General features: G+C 40.9%; 3 protein-coding genes across 7 annotated transcripts in view; all 3 read right to left on the reverse strand.

Annotated features, from left to right (window-relative positions):
- Window positions 1-624: 624 nt before the first annotated feature.
- On the reverse strand, window positions 625-14,112 carry akt2 (v-akt murine thymoma viral oncogene homolog 2). 2 transcript variants are annotated; one of them, XM_046073081.1, is made up of 14 exons: window positions 13,485-14,112; window positions 11,648-11,810; window positions 11,272-11,403; window positions 11,035-11,146; window positions 9,846-9,999; window positions 6,716-6,847; window positions 6,542-6,607; window positions 6,373-6,441; window positions 5,164-5,286; window positions 4,783-4,911; window positions 3,977-4,191; window positions 2,963-3,050; window positions 2,780-2,882; window positions 625-2,654 (listed from the first exon to the last, which is right to left on the reverse strand). In XM_046073081.1, exons 2-14 carry the CDS (start codon window positions 11,691-11,693, stop codon window positions 2,575-2,577), a joined length of 1,449 nt encoding a protein of 482 aa, XP_045929037.1. In that variant the 5' UTR covers window positions 11,694-11,810; window positions 13,485-14,112; the 3' UTR covers window positions 625-2,574. The 2 variants fall into 2 exon arrangements, with proteins under 2 accessions (XP_045929037.1, XP_045929038.1); XM_046073082.1 differs by lacking the exon at window positions 13,485-14,112 and adding an exon at window positions 13,235-13,253.
- A 135-nt stretch (window positions 14,113-14,247) lies between these two features.
- On the reverse strand, window positions 14,248-19,586 carry dhx40 (DEAH (Asp-Glu-Ala-His) box polypeptide 40). The gene is made up of 17 exons (XM_046073080.1): window positions 19,210-19,586; window positions 18,861-19,006; window positions 18,657-18,776; window positions 18,294-18,530; window positions 18,052-18,118; window positions 17,837-17,968; window positions 17,659-17,758; window positions 17,448-17,534; window positions 17,129-17,311; window positions 16,949-17,029; window positions 16,679-16,836; window positions 16,308-16,422; window positions 16,036-16,144; window positions 15,280-15,374; window positions 15,082-15,151; window positions 14,730-14,958; window positions 14,248-14,473 (listed from the first exon to the last, which is right to left on the reverse strand). The coding sequence occupies exons 1-17, from the start codon at window positions 19,379-19,381 to the stop codon at window positions 14,352-14,354; spliced, it is 2,223 nt and encodes a 740-aa protein (XP_045929036.1). The 5' UTR covers window positions 19,382-19,586; the 3' UTR covers window positions 14,248-14,351.
- Window positions 19,587-20,099: 513 nt separating this feature from the next.
- The window catches only part of LOC123986544 (zona pellucida sperm-binding protein 4-like), a 3,246-nt gene continuing 1,576 nt past the window's right edge, over window positions 20,100-21,769 (reverse strand). For 3 of the 4 annotated variants that reach the window (XM_046074858.1, XM_046074855.1, XM_046074859.1), the window contains 6 exons: window positions 21,330-21,418; window positions 21,127-21,254; window positions 20,761-20,950; window positions 20,510-20,648; window positions 20,353-20,416; window positions 20,100-20,238 (listed from right to left, as the gene is read on the reverse strand). In XM_046074858.1, coding sequence (XP_045930814.1) covers window positions 20,147-20,238; window positions 20,353-20,416; window positions 20,510-20,648; window positions 20,761-20,950; window positions 21,127-21,254; window positions 21,330-21,418 — 702 coding nt within the window. In that variant the 3' untranslated portion in view covers window positions 20,100-20,146. The remainder of the gene's footprint in view (window positions 20,239-20,352; window positions 20,417-20,509; window positions 20,649-20,760; window positions 20,951-21,126; window positions 21,255-21,329; window positions 21,419-21,769) is intronic. The other variant, XM_046074856.1, reaches the window with a different exon arrangement.

A 21,769-nucleotide genomic window follows, 5' to 3' on the forward strand; every position in this document is an offset into this window, starting at 1 on the left:
AAGGCAAATCCACAGTGGAGTCCATCAGTGCAGTGGTTCTGATATCCGATCCTGCAGTTTCCAAAGCAGGACACTAGGCTAGAGTATGATGGCTGTGCCTGAGCCAGTGAGAAGAGGTGCTGGAGTTGTGAACTGTATCAAATCAAAGCCATTTGATCACATCATCATCTGCAGGAACTGGGGCCACCTGCTGCCCAACAAGAAAGAGTCACAAACCTGCTGCTTTTCTGTGTCCTTATCCCCACTTTCACTCAAGCATCTCACTGTCAGTCACACAAACGGAAATGAAAACAAATTAATATGTGACATGAAGGGTATGCTGTGTTTCTGGAAAACAGTTTTGTTCTTTTAAAAGGGTACAACTTAAAAATCTGTTCTGCAAAGTGTAGGAAAGTTTGTTAATTTAAGTGCTCAGGGAGGATTTTATTTCATTTCAAATAGAAATGTCAATTTCCCTTAATACTTTCCTTATATATGCTCAATTTTGATCAGTGAATTCAGTTCAGCCTAAAGGACGTGATAATGCAACGCAGAAATTAACGGCTCCTCTAAAAACAAATTACTTGTAATGGTAATAAGCAATGCTCATATGGAAACCCATTGAAATGAAGAAAGCCGTTTAAAAACTTTTAATATATATTTAATATAATGTATACTTAAACAAGACAATGTTTCTTCCAAAATTTGAGAAATAGATGGACAAAAAAATGAGAAAAACAAACAAACAAAAACAAATCAATGACAAACAAAAAGATCTTGATGTTCCTTTAGTGAAGCCCAAAGAGCAGCCGACGTCTCTTTCAGCAATATGGAATATAAAATGCTTGTGTCAACATGAGCACTTTTCAGTATGCTCTCCAGAACTTCTCTCAATCATGTGCCGTCATGACTCGAAAAGTACGCAGATTTTCATTTCAATTTAACAGTATATCAGCTGATATTTTGATTAGTTCCCCCTGTCCGCAGGTTGATCGACCAACTCATGCAGCGTTTAGTTGGATTGAACCTGCAGACCGTTGCTCCTGATATACAACTACGCAGATTTAAGTGCCTGGACACAGCATTAAAGAAAACACAAACAAAAAGGTTCTAAACATCAAATGTGGAATCATTTGAAGTGCTAAACATCCACCAATTCAGTCAATTTTTGGCCTCATTAAAAAGACTTAACGATTGAACTCTCATTCTTTAAATACAGGAACACTCAAAGGCTTATTTTAAAAAACATACACTGATATTAGAAATAGAAAATGAATAAAAGATTGGTGGCCTAACTCTTCAGCTAGGAGTGAGGATTACTGGATCAAGGACAGCAAGTGGCTGTTCGCCTACACTGGTCTCTCTGGATGGGTTGAGGAACAACTGCGGGCAAGTTTCTATTCTAACTGTCTTTAACACAGAGGGACTGGCCTTAATGAAAACTCACTCTTACACCTCCAACCAGCAGCTAGTTGGTCGGTAAGTCAGTCTGGACACAGCGACACTGACTCTAAGAGCCTGACTGCTGCATCGCTGTTAAATTAATGCAGCTTTTAAAGCAAAGGTTAGCCATGCAAGAGATCTCAGTTTCTATTCCTGACTGAGTCAATTTAGCGCCAAGCTGGTCACAGCGGTCATAAACTACATGCTTGTTCCCTTTTAAAAAAGGCCATTGAGTGTGCCGTGTAGTGTCCTCTCATGTCAATATTCCAGCAATAGTTAAAAACATGCATAAAAACAGACACAAATGGATGGTTGAGAATCAAAATGGTTGGTCACGCATTCTCCTGCACTCATAATGCACATACGCATACATTCACACATCCACTCGTGCATTCGCTTAAACACATGTGCAGTGCAAACACAGAAATGGCAACCCCCCCCCCCCCCCCCCCCCCCCTACTGTAGGAACGGTCCCACACTTGATTTGTAACAGCAAGTTCCAGAAAGAGCACTTGTTAAAAAAAACAAATCACAAAAAATGCAGAAATATGGCTTTACATTTAAAACCGTGACAATCGATGAAATAAAAATGTGTCTTTTCCCCAAATGTTTCCATTTTTCCTAATTTTGATTACACTTTTCAAAATTCTATCAAGTACGTTTGTGTGTGTATATATATATATATATATATATATATATATATATATATATGCAGTCTATGCATGGTTTGGTGGGTGTGTGTGTGTGGCATGGGTACAGCTGGTAAAGAGGTGGTACTTGCTGGCATAACCTGGTTTGTCAAAGTGTCAAGGCTTTGATGCGGTACCCAGTGTAGTGCAGCACAGGTCCTGCAGGGAAGCCTAAAGCCAACCCTGAGAGGATGCACAGAGACAAAGCTGCCAGTCTATCCGCACAAACCTGCTGAGGTCAGTCATTCACGCCCTTTGTGTTCATTTCATACTCTATGATCCCCATCTGGTCTGATTTGCCAGTATGTGTGTACGTGTCTGTGTGTAGGTGCGTTAAAGACCGAATGAAAATGTGTCTTGTGCCAGTTTTTGTTGGTGTCGTTCCAATTCCCCAGCAGTGCAAGTGTGTATGTGGGATAGTGATCGTATGTAAGCCTGCCTGCTTGTTCAAGACTCTAAGTGATCATTCCCGTATGCTGGCAGAGTAGGAGAACTGAGGGAAGTGCGTGCGCTGATCTGAATCCACCGGATCTAAACTGTCATCTGGAGTGTGCACAAAGGGAGAGAGAAAAAAAAAAAACATCCACCAGTTCAAAACAGACCTGAATATGTATAAACACGTATAAATCCAATCTGAAAGCACGAACGACAGATGCCGATCTACTTACACTTGTCAGGGGGCGTTATTGTTATGGTTTGTGCTGTGAACTCGTCATCAAAGTAACGTGTGTCCGTCTCTGATGTTACCTGGGGCTTGAAGGGTGGAATGAGCTGAGGAGAAGGAGGATCTCAGTCATTTTACATTCTGACCGGCTTCATTTAATGGTGACATCATATGTTTTGCACCTCACCTTTTTTTCAAGAACATCCTGCCAGTTGATGGAGGTGAAGAACCTGTGGCTCATCACGTCTTTGGCATCGTCTGGTCCGCCTCCGAGCCTGTAAGCAAAACAAAAACACTATCATTGTCGCCCACTCAACAGCTTCCTTTTTCTTTATGCAGATAATCGTGCAAACACTGTCATTAGAAATGTCCAACAGGTACTTGTGCTGTTCCCCTCTGACATTTCATTTACCAATTTGAAGACAAATTAATTCTTCATTTCCTTACTGCTTACAGGAGTGTGTGTTAGTAAGCCTGCACAGTTCAATGTGCTAATATTAGCAGGTCTTCGACTGTTCCCAGAAACACCAGGACTCAACCACAACAACAATCAATTATGTCCTTGTTTATGGCCGTTACCCTGTTCCAAAACTAATCAAGAAGGAACAAGGGCTTAATAATGTAGTTACTTATTTTACAACTGAATATGTGGTGGCGCCGAGCACAGTGGACGGATACCAAACACCAGGAAGAAAATGGTTTTCTGCTCAGCTCAACAGCCATGTTTTTCACAGTGAAACAGTAATTCACCGTAAGCATTTCTTGTAGCTTAAAATAAGTGTTGTTTAATATTAAAACAATGTACTACTCACAATTTCAGATTTTCTTTTTCATTTTTTAAGTATAAACAAAAAACACAGCCTGACTGATCACATCAGTATGTCAGCTTATCACAGATAGATAGGCTTGATATAATTCATGTTAACTGTCACAATATGTCCACCAGTGAGCACTGAGTTGCAACTGTTAAATGTCCCACCCAGTACATTTCTTGGTCACACTTCTAGTAACCAAATTCATCACATCCTTAGTAAAAACTTTTATGCTATGTGTTCAGGTTATAAGAATGAATATCTAATGGTCAATATCAATTTGGAAATAAAAAAAAACCTATAATCCATCATGCTTCTTATAAAAGTTGTTGTGTTCTGCATATTTTATTACCATCATCAAACACACACCCAAGCTGCAAACCACAAACCTTTGTTTGGGATCCTTTTTGAGCAGACCGGCCAGCAGGGCTTTGGCTTCGGGAGCCAGGTTCTTGGGGAAGCGGATCTCCTCCATGAGGATTAGCTCAAAGAGACGCTCGTGGTCCTGGTTGTAAAACGGCAACCGGCCACACATCATCTCGTACATGACCACGCCAAGTCCCCACCAGTCCACTGCTCTGCCGTAGTCATTGTCCTCTAGCACCTGACAGGGGAAGAATGAAAAAAGAAATAAAACAACAACAGGAATATCGGTGCATGAATATCATTCTATTAATGTTTTATAAAAACATTGTTGCCCTTGTTTGTCAACCATCAAATCTTCTAAGCTCTTATCTTTAGTTTATCTTCAGTTTCCACGGTTCAACTGCATGCTTTTTTTATTTACTATGAACAAACTAATTTTACAGCAGTTCAGTTCAGAGGAGATTGCCCTTACTATATGGATGCATCTCTGCAAAAGCACATTTAGTTTTCTGAACAAAGTTTGAGAGCAACACACGTACCTGTGGACTGTTGATTCTGTTGTTCTATAGGTCGATTAGCATTTTATTGTGCTAACCAAAGCACAAACACAACAGTTTGACAACCAGCTCTACCAGCTTCTCTACCGGCCTATCTGGTTTTCACATAGTGCCCCACTATCAACAAACTTTCTCCGACTTTCTCCAAACTTTCTCAGACATGAAACTACCAACCTATTAAAACTAGTTTCCACTATGTGCCCACAGCCCTGTCGCACCAGAGCCTACTTTCAAGATCCTAGTCACAAAACATACTGATTTTGTGGAGTTACCTCTGGAGCCAGGTACTCCGGGGTTCCACAGAAGGTTTTCATGGTGGCACCGTCTGTGATCCCCTCTTTACAAAGCCCAAAGTCTGTTATCTTTATGTGGCCGTCCTTATCTAACATGAGGTTCTCCAGCTGTGCAAGGAAAGATTCAAATTAAGAGTCAAATTAGTTGACAGCTATGGCGGTAAAAGGACAAACATAGAATGTGGGGGACAGCACACAACACATTTTAATAATCTCAGCAGTTTCACTGCATGTATTACTCCCTATGGAATTATAGCACAGTTCACATGCCTTGCTATAACCTTCAACAATCTAAGGTTATAGCATATTAAATAATTTATTTAATTAATACTATCCTATCAGAGCAAGCAGACACCTTACCTTTAAATCCCTGTAAACTACATTGCGTGAGTGTAGGTACTCCAGTGCTGACACTATTTCTGCACCATAGAATCTCGCTCTGTCTTCTGTGAACACTCTGTCCCGTGATAAGTGAAAGAAGAGCTGAAAAAGGGTTTAAAAAACAACAACACAGAAATGAGGGACAGAATAATTCCTCATGTTACTTGAGATACTTGCTTTACTAAAAATCCTTGATTTCTTGAATCCTAGTTATTCATGTTGGTAATTTTCAATGTGTGCATTCAAACATTTCTGTGTGCGTGTCCACAGCCATTTACAAAGTAGGCCTAGCTGTTGAACCTGAATTTTTGGATTATAATACTATTAATAAGATTCCAAGACTGATTTGATTTCAGTTCTTTCCGCAGCAGTTTCATCAAACAACACATTCCCCCAACAATTTGATTTGAGTTGGATGCTTCCAAAAAGGATAACAGTTGGATTAAAACCCTTATGGTGCCTTCACACTTGCTGGGTTCATTTGGTCTGGACCAACTGATTGAAGTGAAAAATGATACCTTGTAGCATTTTAGTTCTGGTCCGGTTCATGTTCACACTGGCTTCTCATAAACAAACCACAAGGTCATACAGACTGACCAGTAACTGACTGGAGAGTTTTGGCGATTGTCAGCCTGCATGATCAGGAAATCAAATTCTCGTGACAGACAGCAGCTTTTTCCAACACTGCTTGTGTGTATATTTATGTTCTTGATTGTCAGAAAGTGCAATAACTGGTTATAATTTGTATCATTAGACAGCAAATCAAATAATGACAAACAAGTAGAGACAGGATGAAAAAGTGGCGTCTTGCAATATTTCAAGAGGTATTACTGAGATCGATTATAATATCAGAATCAGCTGATGGATTTAACATCTATCCACTAATCTCTATCTATCAATATCTACTATTGGAAAATTTGCGGTAGGCCTGTTTGCTTTCATGCAACAAACAATCCACACCACTGTTCCCCTGGAAACGGACCTCCTTTTCAAGCATTCTCAGCCCTGTTGTATGGTCTGCACAAGGGTTTCACATCAGTCCAAACGAACTGAACCAAACAGTGAAAGTGCCCTTAAAGTGATGCATCAATGTTTTGTTTTTTGACGCAATCTTCCAAAATGGTCAGACAAAGGTATATCAACACCTCAGACACAACTGTAGGCCAGATGAGAAAGAGGAACACTTACTTCTCCTCCATTTGCATACTCCATCACGAAGCATAGCCGGTCATGCGTTTGAAATGCGTATTTTAGTGTCTGTGGAGGAGGAAAACAAAAATTAGTGACTGCATTAAATGGTCCATTTATTTCGTAAAAGCAAAAACCAAGGCAACAACACGGGCCAACTGTAACTCACCGTTAGAAAGGGATGCCGCGTATTTTGGAGAACTCTGCTTTCTGTAACTGTGTGTGCCACCTCGTCCTAGACAAACACACACACACACACACACATTTTTGGTACATCCAATGAGAGCAAGATTTTCAAAACAATTTCAAGTCAAGATTTTACAGTGATGCGTTTACGACTAACCTTAGCAATGATGACTTCTTTGCGGAGGATTTTCATGGCGTAGTACATCCCAGTGGCCTTCTCCTTCACCAGGATCACTTTACCAAATGTCCCTTTCCCCAGTAGCTTCAGGTAGTCAAAATCACTCATCGTCTGCAGGAGCAATGGCAAAGATGCAAATATCTGTTAGTGTGTACTGACAACAGGGTGAGCTTATACCTGCCTTCTTAAAGCCCCACTCCAGCCAGTTTTAACTGCCGTTTTTGGTTAACGTTCTTTCTCAAACAGAGAATGGGGGTGTGGTTAATAGTCGGACGTAATCAATTACCATGACAACCAAAAACTGACTGGCTGGAGTGTTCACTAACGATATGCTGTGTTAACATCACTACACTGTAAAGTTTACTGTCTGGCAGGAGTAGCTATTACTTACCTATGATAGAAACTAATGTGCACGTATCAGCTGTTAGCAATCATACAGTCGATGGTCCTGTCACGCACTGCACACGATAACTCCCACTATGTTTTATAGTGCGCTTACTTTACCGCAGGGGTGGTGGTGGGGGGGGGGGGTCTATTACTCTGTTGAACTGTATGTAAAAACTTCTGATACAATTGCCTCCGCTGATGCATTGGTAAAACGGCCTTAAGTAAAATGCATGTTGCAGACTGTATATAAAACGGTGGCAGGTGAAAGTGCGACGCGTTTTCTGTCATCTGTCCTCAAACACCGCAAGCACAAATGCCATAATGAACATATCTACTGTAAGTTCTAAGTAAATTACATGATAAATTAGTTAGCTAGCTCACAACTATGTTTATCGGTTTGATGCTCGGATTTAACGAGGCATGAAAGTGCGCCTGTGCAAGCTTGGAGAATGACGTATCACTTATGGAATTACTATAGTCATACGTCACCACCCCGTTTTAACAACTTTTGCAACTTTCAGCACAAAATTAAGCTATTTGTCAAAAAATATTTGGCGAACTATCTGGGTAATCAACATTGTAAGGAAATGACACAGAAAAATATGAAATATCACAGAAATGTCAAAATACACTGGAGGGGGGCTTTGAAGACTGGGACTTAAAAATGTGCTCTTATATAATATATAAATATCATACAAACTGTCAGTCTTTGAAATGTACAGGAGCAGCATTTCGATCAGTCAGTGGCTCCCTACTCGCCCACTGCTAATGTTGGTGCACTACATATGACGTATTCTAACACACACATTAATATCTTATGTATGCATGAGAGACATGACATGCTGAAATAGCTATACGTTCTCAGCAAATTAGAGAATGAAGCCTTTAAAGTAACACTCTAGAAAGCCGCAGCAAGGAAATACTTTCTACTTTCTACAAGAATCATATGTAAGCTTAAGCTAGATCTTTAGTACTGGAAATGTGATTGAATGTTTTGTAATGGTGGCCTTTTTGCACGTGGAAGCGGGTGATTGGTGTAGACAAGACCTCCTACAAAAGGTGGCTTCTCAGTATGGAACAACATTTTCCTGATGAAGGTCTAGCACCAAATGTTTACATATGGGCTGAGCACGTTAACAGACAAGCGATCAAATGCCATAGTGAAGTGGATAGCTACACACTGCATGCTGATTAGTATAGAGGGTATTCATCACATGATATCACAGAACGCAGTTACGCTCACTGAGTGGCAGAAAGTCGAGCAGCAGTGTTAGCTTGAATCAGCTAAAACACAAACAACACATCTAAAACGGGAAAGAGCTGGACCACTGGTTCTTTGGTAAGCAGTAAGGATCACTGTCAAGTCCGACTGCCTTTGAGTTAATAATCACTTTTTTTACTCCCAGTTTGCTAAACGCAGCCATGGTAACAGATGTTCTGCCACTCAGTCCAGCGTGTTCCACAAGGGGAAGTGACATCAACGCATACCCTCTAGATGTCGGTCTTAGGAACGTTCTTAAACGCACAACGTAGTCGCTCGGGGTTGCTCTGCGCTCCGGTGATCAGAAAGGGAGACAGTGCTCTGCGAGTAAACAGCAGGCGCTCTATGGATTGTAACCATGGCAATGGCTTCTGTGCGGTACACAGCTGTAGCCTATTTAACTCAAGTTAGAATTATAGGCTACATAACTTTACCTGATGGGCCTTCATCTAGTTTTGCGGGGATACTCTGCCATGCAATTCCCTCCTGTTGATGTCCTATTTAGTAAACAGCAATAGATTCCTAAAATATTAAAGCTGCTCCCTGATAAAAGAAAAATGTTTCTGCTGATACATGTTCAGAAAAAAAAACAAAAAAAGAGAGACAGATTTATATAGGCTATCTTATCCTGTTGCTCTGAAGGTGCCTGTTATGATGTTATGTGGCTCTGGACTCAAATTTGTTTTAACAAGCTATAAAAGGTAGCCTAATACCCTGGCAGTGTTTAATAGATTTGGTTTTATATTTGATCTGATTACATTAATGTTTAAGTTGAGATTTACAAGAAATATTTTTTTGCTACTGTGTAAAGGGAATACGGCTGGTAAAAAGCACCTTATTTGTTTAAAGTGTTTGTGTACATAGCAGAAGAAGAAGAAGAAGATGATACTTTATTGTCACATACACATTGCAAAATTAATTCTCTGCATTTAACTCCAGATGTCCATCAGTGTCTGGTCAATAGCAATGACTGGAGAACCTAACATGTTTTTTGATGGTGGGGGAAGCCGGAGCACCCGGAGGAAACCCACGCAGACACAGGGAGAACATGCAAACTCCACACAGAACCCGCGACCTGGGAGGCCACAGTGCTATCCACTGGACCACTGTGCCGCAATAAAAAAAGTGCCCAATACACTACTTTAGAATTAATTATTCAATTTTGCACATAACTATGCAATTAATTGCAGAAAATCACATGATTAATCGCTATAAGAAGTTTAAATCGTTATATTTTTTTTGGCAAGTTGGACAGTGTGCGTGAGTTTTCTTTCCAACTCTCATGCAAACTAAGGACAGAAAACAAATGTAACCCTCCACTCATTTAAAGGTCGCTTCACCAAAAAAAGCTTTGAGAAAGAGGCTTAAAGTTTGAACAACTTGCTCAATAAAGATGAGCTTAGCAGGACAAACACAGCAAACACGCCGCTGCCAGGCACTGCACTGTGTGCAAATACTGACCACTTTTGTGCGGGATTTGGATATAGCAATTTCCATCTCCTCTGTGCCGCTGCTGTCACTTGGCGAGCCAAATTTGATCTCCATGGGCTCCTCATCCTGCTGCTGACTCTTCAGGCTATTTGCCACTTGCTGGATCGATCGCATCCATTCCTCCCTGACCCAGAAGAACACACACATTGCCCTTATCAAATCTAGCCAAAGCCATGTCTACATTACTCCAAATCTATTTTAAATATGTAGTTAGCAATGACACTTTGCATTCAGACAGATGGTGTAGATGTTGTGCCTAAAATATATCTTAAAGGAAAAACTGTAGTCTAGCTAGATAAGTTTAGTAGGTAGAGGATAATCTGTGTACTCTTCAGCTGGGGGCTGCTAGGATTTGGTACTTGGCAGAGTCGATGTAAACAAAACTCAACGATGATTGCTTGGGTTAGGGGTGCATAATCAGGTTTAATCTGGCACTGAATTCTATTTCAAGCGTGATGGTCTTTCCTACTCTCACAAACTAAAATGGATTTCACTGCCAGTAGTGAACAATGGCAAATGACATAGTTGGATTTTGTGAAAATGTTGTTAAAAATTTAAAAAATATAAAACGTAATCAAAATCAATGAATGATATATCATTCATGTGTGAATAAAGAAATATTCAAATGTTTGTGCATTTTTTTTGACGACAATTCACAGTAAATGTATTGCAACAGTAGGATATTAAAATACTATAAAATTCTTTAATAAAAAGGGACAATTCACAATTAATGCATTATTGCAAAACATGTACCGTGAATTGTCCCTGACTATTGACGATCTTCTTCCTTTTATAAGGTATAATCAATCCACTTTTTTAAAACTTGTTGTCGGATAAGAAAACGTCTATCAGTGAGGACATTTAAATAGGGAGTTTGGCTATTCTAAAATGCCATACTGTAACTGATAATGGGGAGCAGAACAGAGCTTCACTGGGAGACTCAGCAGAGTAACTGGTCTGTCTGTGCGACTCTCACCAGATTTGGTGTTTAGTTTGAGGAAGAAGACAAGTGTGGAGAGAAGTTGTTTTCACGTGTAAATTTAATTTTCAGATGTAAGCGCACACCAGGCGGCACTCTCACATTTTCACCCAGGCCTTTTCTACCAAAGACACACTAAATACAATTTAAAATAAAACCCTTAAAATGAATGTCTTTTACCTCTCCTCGATGCTGTCTACGTGGAAGGTGCGCTCAATAACGGAGGTCCATTGCAGACAACGAATGACAAACGTGTTAGGCTTGGGGCGCTCTGTTTTCATCAGCTGGCATTCTACAAAACACAGACACATCAGCCAACACTGAAGAACTTAAAGCACCAACAACGAAACATAAAAACACTTCTCAGAATTTAATCTGGCACATATTGATATTGACCACCCAGAAGGGAAAACTGACCTGCAACTGAGAAGTTGTTGAGTGGTGGGAGACTGTGGTCACTGGACACCTCAGGCTTCTCTTTGTAGCCGATGAAAGAGCCATCGCTCTTTAAGATGAAGTAACGAGGTCGCCATGTTTTAATGTATTCACCTTCAAAACAGAGAAGAGAACACTTTTGATCCAGCTCAGTTTTAAACTCGACTACTTGATTGTGTCATAATATTATTACAATGGGAATCTGTTGTAAGTGACAGAATTAAGTGGAGAACAGAGGAAACTACAAACTTGACAAGCTGACAGGGCAGTATCCAATACTCAAAATATACATTTTGACATAGACTTTGACTTTAATGTAGACTTAGATGATGAGCGGTTAACACAAGGGGCCCCTTACCTCTCTTGTGGAGCCATCCCTCTCTCACAACACTGACTTCATTCATGCTGGGGCAGAAGACTGTCTGGGTCGGGAGGGGGTTGCAGACAAGCTGGTGGAAATTGTGCAAATTGTGCCTGACGGTGGCTCAGAGAAAAAATAACCTATATAATAGTGATAATACCTGCAGGAAAAGAACGGACAGCAATAACGTTGAGTGACTGTCCATTAAATACAAAAACACTGTTCAAGGTAGCCTGGCTAAGCTTAACATGTAATTACAACTCACTGAGAGCATCTACATGCATTCATAGCCCATCCAGAGCTCTAAACCACCCACATCAGAAAAAAAAAAAACACACATCACAAAAATAACAGAATATCACGTGAATACTTAATAAGAGAGCAGTTTTACTCTTTGTAAAAAAAAATTTAAAAAAAAAACTCAGCTGTGAGTTAAACAGCTGTGCGACTTCTGACTATTTGCAATTCAGTTCCTCACTTTGAAAGAAAATATAGCCTTGGGTCATAGTTTTTTTTACACTCACTTGCTTGCTTTTTTTTTTGAACGTAGCGGAAGACTGTAAAATAAATGTGAAAAGACATACTGCCTAAAGGAAGTAAAACTGCAGCCAGGAGCGTGGAGGTGAGGACACAAAGTGAAACCGATTTCTCAAAACAAAAGGAAACTTTCTGTGTATTTCTTGATGCCTATCGGCAGTGTTGTTACCACAGCACTGTGCTTGAATAAATTCCTCATCTTCGGAGGCACTCTATTTCCTTGAAACATATCTCCACAACAAAGAAAACTGCTGAAATCTGCACGTCTGCTGACTGCCTTATATCTGACCATCTAGCATAGTGTTTCAGTGTCATACATAGTGTTATTCTAGTGATGTCAGGTAGAAATATCCAATATGCCATATGTGCTAATATCTAACAATTAGCGAAATGGCTGCAAAGCTCTGTATTGTTAAATGTAATACCCTCCCACAGCTCTTGAATGTTTGTGGAGAGGCCTTGGTGATCCAGGGTCAGCCCTGAATCAACAGCTTATGTTAGATAATAGGTTTACCAGAATTTCACAGTATTTCAGTAGAAGTGATGGGGTTGAATATTACAGTCGCCAGACACAAATACTGTTTGAACTGCTTTGTTTACAAAGATAAAAAGAGATTACGTTAAGGCTTCCCACGAATTCAGACTTTTTTATGGCCATCAGAGGTGCATCCAAGGCTTGTTCATAGCTCTACACATACTAATTTGAATTTGAATGAGTAATAGTGGCTGCTCTTTGACATAACCAACACGGAGCACAACAACTTCACTCTGTAACACGGTTCAATGCTCTTTACAAACAGGACATTCAACATGCGTTAAACGAACATGTAGCAGCACCTGAGTAAAAGATAAAGAGCCCGTAAATATCAGTACCGTTACTTTACGTAGATACTCAGCTCCATAATTACATAATTTGATGTCTGAAAAAAATCTGTACCCAGCACAGCTGCCTAACGTAAACATTAACGTAGCGTCACAACATCATCCTTTCAGTGTAACTTAGTGGCTAGCTACCTGGCTAACTGAGGCAAAGTCAACAAACGTTACCTTCCAAGCTCAAGACAGGTCGTCAGCTTTCCTACCGTCGTTTAACAGGAAACACGTTGCTACAACACTTCAACCGTAGCTGACGGGCAGTGTGGCCAAGTAGCGCGTCAGACAGCAGTGAGGACACTGACCATAACCGCATTACGACCAAACAAGGCAGCTAGCCAAAATAGCTTTCAAGCTAAAAGCTAGTTAGCATGTGAGTTAGCCACTTGCGCTAGAGCTCCCTCAATGCCCCGGCTTTTCTTACCTGTCTTCAGCGACTAAATCTTCCCAGCTGTCGGTTCTTGAAGACGCCAAGTGGTATCCCGCACCAGCTATCACTTGAAGCGTGTGTGTATTGAACTCTGTCAATGATCACACAGCTTACCGGACTGCTCACTGAGCTTGTTTTCGTCTCTCACAACAGCAGCAGCAGCAGCGGCGGCGGCGGCGTGCTTGGTCTCTTGGTGCTGCAGTAGTTCACTGAAGCGTCTGCGAGCCAGCGAGAGAATAAAGTCCACTGAGCTCCGACTTCATGGATAGTTATATTGAATACGACTACAAATTATTTCGAAACCATGGACAGATGAAACCACCGCTCTATGGGTTTGATGTCGGTAGCCGCCTGCTTAGCGTGGAAACCCTCCGTCCCAGCCAGACAGTGAAGCAGACGCACACAAAAGGAAGTGACGCACGGGGGCAGAGAGGGTCCACTGCACCTGAACAGCCGGTGTGAAAGTACATCAAGTACTATACTGTAACCTTAACCTCACCTTAGCCGCAGAGCCGGTGTTGTGCAGATTGTCTGAGAGATAGGCCGTGCATAAACACCTAATAAGTCATAGCAACTGTCCCAAATACTGTCTTTTTTTAACCCAGTGTTCCCACCGCCTCTTTAAGCTAACTGCTCTCTTTCAACTTGCTCACTGTTTAAGTATAAAGCACCAGTTTTCTTTAGATGAGAACCATGTCAAAGGCCCATGAAGCCAAGTGCTCATACTAAAGTGGAGGAGTTAAAGAGGAGACAGGAATTGTTATAAATGTAACAAATGTTTATTATTCAGATACAAGTTCCCCCAAATGCTCCTTTGTGATACACTGCATGATAAATGTCCTCAAAAGCAAGCACTTTCTGTCAGAGTGCTTTACTTTGCTGTTTTTGTTGCTTTCGTTGCAGGTAGCGAGCACGAGCATCGCTGACAGTGGTTTCGTTGTTTCGCTTCTCCAGCTTCTTCATGACATCCTCAGTAGAAACCTCTGACAAACAGAAACAAAGGAATTGATTAGTTTGTTGTAAATGGCGCAGCTTAACCATGTTTTAACTTCATTCAGTCTGTAAAACAATTTAGATTTTCATGCCCAAATTGCCTTTTTTAATGCACCTAGGGCTTTAGGAGGACTCTTATTTATTTTTCATGCATGGTCATGGCAGGGATCAAACACTTTAAATTAACCATTAAGTTGTACTACATCACAATTTCAAACTAAATATCTGATTAATTATTCTGAAAACCTGATTGTCTCTTGGCCGCTTCCCTGGTCTCCCATTTGATCATCTCCTCATCAGTCACTTCTTCTCTTGCCACACTGCTCAGTTCGTAGACGTCCACCTCATGGAGTTTAGGTAATAAGTCCTTCACCCACTCATATCGAATAGGACACACGGTCCTGATATACACCCGTGAGGTCACCAACACATCGTGAAAGATGACCCAGTTCAGCTCACCCTCCTGGTCGAACAGCTTGGAGCAACAAGGAATCAAAGGAGAAAGGAAAGGAGAAATCAGAGGAGAAGCATGAACATTTTGGTTCCAAATGAAACTGGGTTTCATTAATCAAACTGTTCTGATTTAAATTCAATTTACCGATGATGATGGATGGATGTGAACCATTGATCCATGGCCATCCATTGTGCAAAACACCTTGCCAACAGACCTATGTGGGATGGAAAAGAAAAAAAAACTGAACAATTATTCACAACCAGTAAAACATTACTAAGAGATAATAAGAGAATCCCAAAGGAGAGTTGAATATGGATTATTTTAAATGAGCCTTAATGATACCTTCTGGCAACATTGGTAAAGTATCCGGTGCACAGACATCGCCTGAAGAGTTCACTCTTATTGCCATCAAATGTTTCTACAGGAAAATCTCTCTTCTGAAAGGACAGACGGTGCATGCACACAAAAAAAAAAATTACACTCAAATTAATTATCACAGCAGAGTAGTCTTGGTAACGAGAATACTAAATTAGGAAATGACCAAGTTGAACATGTGACCACAGTAATCTGCAAAGAACTTCATTACGGTTATTCAAATGTAGTATCCAATACTTACGCATTTGACTCATAACAGTTCAAAATAGCACTGTAGCAGCAAGACAGAGGGTCAGTGACCTTTGGGGAGGTGTTCTACGGGGAGAGCAGTGATTGGTGGTTATGTAGGGACTGAACCCTTCTATAGAATTTGACCTCTAACCCCTTGTTTTGTTACCTCAAGATAGTACTGTACCCTTCTATGGGTTTGACCTTTTACTTTGCAGACTCAGACCCTTCTATGGTACCTAACAGATACCTAAACATATCCTATATAAGCTATGTTTGATGAACAGAGAGACAGAGTGGTCATCGGGCTGGGTCACTCTCCAAGCTGTTGCAGAGCTTGTAATTGATGCTGAACTCCTTGATTTAATAAACTTTTATGATCAAGAACAGTGTCAAGCGGGTTTCTTCTCAACACATCATCGCAGCATTATTGTTCGGACACCACACAAGCATTTCAGTCAGTGGTGTGAAAATGAGTTCTGTGAACTGCTGTACCTTCTGGAGGCGGAGGAGGATGTCTCGCAGCTGAGTCTCCACACTAAAGGCTGACTTAAGCGCCCTCCAGTGGATCCAGTTATCTTTACACCACGCTGAGGGTCGGTCACTGCAGAACGCAATAGACAGGCTCGCACTTTTGATAGTTGTGTGTGATAATATATCACGATGCAGCACAAAGTCGTGAATATATAGCAAGTTTTAGGCTAACACTGATATTTCTTTGCACACGCAAAAAGAAACATTAAGGGTGCACCTTGCATGTTCTTTACCTGGATTTACATGACTGAAACACACTGAGGAGTGTGGCAAAGTCGTTCATACCGCCGCTCTTGGCAGCCAGGGCTCTGTGCTTTTTATCTGCATCTTTCTGCTTCTCAGGGTGGCCTGCAGGAAGGGAGACATCAGTCAAAGCTGTGTCAACTCAAAGCTCAGCTCTTCACACTACACTTCAACATATCAGTAAATAATTGAGATGTTCCTTGGCTCTCTATGTTCGAGAGACACGTTTAGTGTCTCTGCTACTAGAAATTTATAGATAACACAATTCTTTTTTGGAAGTGCTGTGTGTTTTTTTTCCTCTCTCATCGTTTTTAAATTGAGCACATGCTTTTTGTTCTGCTTTAAAGCAGAACTCGCTGACCTGGCCTGATGAAAATGTTCTCTACAGACAGCATGGCGGCCACAGGGAGCAGCAGGTCCTCACAGCCGAGCGAGGCAGCTTTGAGCACGGCCCTGGTAAGGCCTGGTTGCAGGGGGAACTCCACCATCAGCTCCCCCAGTCGGGTCACTCTACCTCTCCTACAGCCCATACACATAAGAGCTGACATTTTACAGAAAATCACATAAACCCACAACTGCTTTGCTCAGAAAACTAAAAGCTTGATTCAGGTCCACAGGTATAAACGCTCACCTGTCGATGGCATCACATTGGTAGAGCTGTTTTAACGCCTCGAGAATAAACCTTTCCTCTGGACGGTCCAGATAAGGGAACCTTAAAGGAAATCAACTCATTACTAAAGAAGGTAAAGGTAGCATTAAGAAATTCTGAACTATAAGAAAGCAAAAAGACACCGAACAGGTATCAGTGTACCTAATGACATCATGAACGCCAAGGCACTTGAGTGTGAGTATCACTGCGGTCAGACTTGTCCTCTGGATTTCTGGAACTGTATATTCAGGCATGCTCTTCTCCCAGAATTCCTTGGTGTAGATTCGAAAGCACTTCCCGGCTGAGGTCCTTCCAGCTCGGCCTGCTCTCTGCTGAGCCTCGCTCCTAATCACAGAAAATTCCCGCCCATCCCGAAAAATCAAGTCCAAATCTCTGTTGGCAAGCCTTCTTAATGGGTGCAGAATAGCAGCAGAATTACTTTAACAAACCTTTTTTTCAGGTTACTTATTCAGAAACTTACTTTGAAATTGGCACCACCTCCAAGATATCCATGCCCACCCTTGAGTTGTGGTTGAGTTGCTTCACAAACCCACTGTCTATGATGTACCTTTATGGGAAACAAATTGGTCGATGATGTGTTCTGCAGAGATGTTATGAAACAATTAAATGACTGTTGCCTAAACACATGGTTGCAGTGGTTAACACAGCCAGTGACCACAGGCCTCACTCACTTTATGCCATTGATGGTGAGAGATGTTGCTGCAATGTTGGTGGCCACTACACACTTCCTTATTCCTGACGGTGGAGGCTGAAAGATCTGCCTCTGTTGATCTGTAACCAGACAGAAAAGGATAAATGTTGTTTTACTAGGCAAATAATAAGATGTAACAGCTGTGGCATGTATTTTACCAGTCGGCATGGAACCATAAAGAGGCAAAATAAGAAGGCCTTCCACGGTTTGGTCCTGTACATCGTAGCGGTAGTCTATAGTCTCAGCTTTCTCATACAACAAGTCACAGGCACGCTCAATCTCTGACTGACCTGTCAAACATGGAGAATTAATGTGGCAGATTTTTGTCAAGGTTAAGATTTACTGTGATCTTAGCTTGATAATTATGACTTACCTGTCAAAAACACAAGAATATCCCCAGCCATTTCACTGGTGTGCACATCAAGGGCCATTTTGACAACCTGAGGAGCAAAAGATGTCAAATTAAATGAATGCCAACAACATCAAGTATCAAGCTACAACAACATATCTAAATTTGATTAATCGGTAATGACTGTAAAGTTGTGAGTATGCGTTTCCCCCCCTGTAGCAACAAAGAAAACCAGAAACACTTGACCCTAAAGTGAAACTCATTACCTCTTTTACATAACCAGTGCTCTCTATGTCTTTAGGTCCTACAGCAGAACCAAATGTGCAGGTGACGGGAAAAGTCCTCCCAGGAATAGCAAAGACGGGACAGTCACCGAGAAAGGATGAAAGTTTGTCCGTTTCCAAGGTGGCGGACATCACCACCACCTTCAAAGGGATAGCTCGGCCCTTGGTGGCCTTAGCAGGGCTGGAGAACATCTTCTTCAGTAAACCCAGGAGAATATCCTGTTATACAAACACTTACTCAAAGCGTGCACTGACAGGAAGAAGACACATTTGCATGCAGATAACAGTGAAGTGCAGAAACTCTAAATGTTAACAACATTGGGTGAGTGTCATATAGTGACGCACAGTGTTGAGGCTGCGTTCATGGACTTCATCCAAGATTACAACACTATACTGAGAAAGTACAGGATCTGCCAGGACCTCTCTGAGCAAACAGCCGTCCGTCATGTACTTCACCGCCGTGTCCTGGTTTCAAACACAGTCACGTCATCAAAAATTTACAATATACATTATGTTTTGTCCAGGGGATGCGTTGTGTTTGCCTCTCACCTGTGACGTGCAGTCATCAAAGCGGACTTGGTAGCCAACCTCTCTACCCAGAGTGCATTGCATCTCATGGGCTACCCTCTGGGCCACTGTAATTGCAGCCACCCTGCGGGGCTGAGTGATGCCAATACTGCCATCTTTACAGATACCTACAGAAAAAGAAGAGCAAGTGGTTCATATAACAATCCAGTGGTCACCTTTGTATCCTAACTTGACAAAATTCACATAGGCTTGGGCTGCTGTGTTAGTTAAAGCAACAAAATCGTGTTAGATTGACCTGGATGACTGAGAACCTTCACATGCATCTTTTAGCTTATATTACCAGGGACAGGACAGCAAAATGGCAGCTTACCTGCTTGATATAAGTACTGTGGAAGTTGTGTAGTTTTGCCGCTGCCAGTCTCACCGGTGACAACCAGGAAAGTGCTGCCTTTGACAGCCTGAATCAGCTTGGCTTTGTGCTTATAGATCGGAAGGTGTTTTGACTCATTTTCTTTTGAGTCCCATCTCGTTGATTTGGACATACCTGCCAACTCTGACTAGCTTTTCCAGCAGCTAAGTTATCAGTGAGAGGAGCTGAGCAGACGAAATAAATACTGACGTTAATCATGCGGGACACGGTTTAGTTTGTGTTTGTGCCCTAAGACAGTATTAAACTTTATGAAGTAGTAACTTCTTTCACAGTTCTTCCTCTCTTTTCAAAGACGACACAGTCGCTCAATAGCTTCCGCAAACTAACCCATTCTGCGTTTCTATTGGTCGGGTTGTGGACACATGACCCAATCTCTAGCCCTTTTTTTTTAAAATGAAGCTTTATTTATATAAATAATCGTACACATAAACCATTAAAACGTCAGTGGATTTCTTTATGTTCATATTTATAAATTATCATTTGAATCCTTTGAATAGAACTCAAAGTATTTTGAGTCTATCAATTCTATAAATATTAATATATTAAATGTGGTCATTTAATTAATATTTCTTTATTAATAGGAATAATTATATTCTCTCTATAGAAATATAATCTTGATCCTGCTGCCCACAGTAGGCTATTAAGCCATTATTTTATTTACTGCAATAGATAGATTTTTGCACACCACCCAAAATAAACAAGAGCCAGTGCAGTGAGAGAAAAAAACCCTGATTGATAAATATTAAAACTTTGTTTATGTTAAATAATAAAATCCACAATGTAGTCGAGTTGGTAGAGTGGAAATGGTGTAAAAACTGCATATTTACGGCCACTGTAGTAAGGCATTGATTTATTTTCATCACAAATTGACAGTTATTTACAGTAGAAAAAAAAGAGGTCCACCAGAGACTACACTGTAAAGATTTCTCTGCCCGGGCCCTGGGGTGATTCTTCTTAATTTGCGCCTTCCTGAATGACATGAAAAAACAGAGACTGTTGTTCACAGTGTTAAATGCAAGCAAGTGCGTAACTCAGTAACTAAGTCAGATTCATAAAGGACAAATACACTGCGGCTCCACTTACTATTGCTGCATGACTGTAAGCAATCTGGTCCTTTACAGATCTCTATATCACAGTGGAAATATACCTGTAGGAGATACGTTTTACTTTTTTCTTAAAAATCACCAAGGCTAAAAATACCAGTGATTTATTTATTTTACTTTTAATATCTCTCACATACCAGGTTTTCAAATGTTGGGGGCTTCACAAATGAGAAGAGCTTGACCACAAACCACTTATGAAGAGAGGTATACTTCAGCTCCTCACTGGAGACAACTGGCAACACAACAGTTGTGTGGCTATCACCACTGAAAGGACATCTGGAATGGATACAAACCTGAACTTTAGCTGATCAAAGTAACAAGCAAATATGTTTACATAAAATTGAGGTTTTGTATGTAAAACTATAGTATTAATTTCACATGGATTCACCCTTTAACAAGCAGGTTCCATCTGTGTGGGTCATGTGGGTTTTTTGTCGGTGTCGCCCAGCAGTCCCCCAGCAGCAGCACCAAATCCTTGTCCTCATGTTTGAGAACAAACACCTCCACGTAAACAGGCTGGCCAAGCTCAGTCACTGTTGGAGGGTCACGAGAGGAATAGAAAGACCTGTAACTGGAATCTGTAGATAGATAGATTCAAAGTAAATGTGATTCATTACTTTTGGTGTATGTATGAGTTTGATGGCACTTTACATGGATTTGAAGATATTTTGTTAATTAAAACATACACAGACACACATGTATGGCATTAAGAGTAAAAATCAGGAATGAAAAGCAATAAAAATATAAACTTGACCTTTGGCAAACCTCATCTCCGTCCTCAGTATTCCTTCGCTCCTCAGTGTCGACAGTGACGTTTCTCCCTGAACCTCGATGCCGAGCTGACTAATTTGGTTCAGTGCAAATGTACACCGCACAGTAAGACTTAAAAAAATAAATAATTGAAATGAGTGTCCATTGCCTTCAAAAAGTAAGAAGTGGAACATTTTAATGTCTTACTGGAAAGGAGTGTCATGAAATATAGAGCCTCCCTGCAGATTTTGTTTCACCTCAATGTTGACCCAGTAGGTTATAATCCCACCTGCTATCTGCAAGACACAACCAAACCTCTTATATTTATATATATATATATATATATATATATTCATATATATCACATTAAGCCTGTGGCAAAGAACCTTGGTGTTTGGTTTGATAGTAATTTAAATTTCGAGCAGCACACCACAAAGCTTGTTCAATCATGTTTTTATCAACTTAGAAATATAGCTAAAATTCGATCTATGTTAACTTTTAAGGACACCGAGACCATTTTACACGCCTTCATCTCTTCACGCCTGGATTATTGCAACAGCCTTTTCACCTGTTTAACCCAAAAATCTATTGATCGACTCCAGACTGTCCAGAACTCAGCTGCCAGGCTTTTAACCAGAACAAAGAAA

Source organism: Micropterus dolomieu, linkage group LG17 (assembly GCF_021292245.1).
Source record: "Micropterus dolomieu isolate WLL.071019.BEF.003 ecotype Adirondacks linkage group LG17, ASM2129224v1, whole genome shotgun sequence".
NCBI classification, from domain to species: domain Eukaryota; kingdom Metazoa; phylum Chordata; class Actinopteri; order Centrarchiformes; family Centrarchidae; genus Micropterus; species Micropterus dolomieu.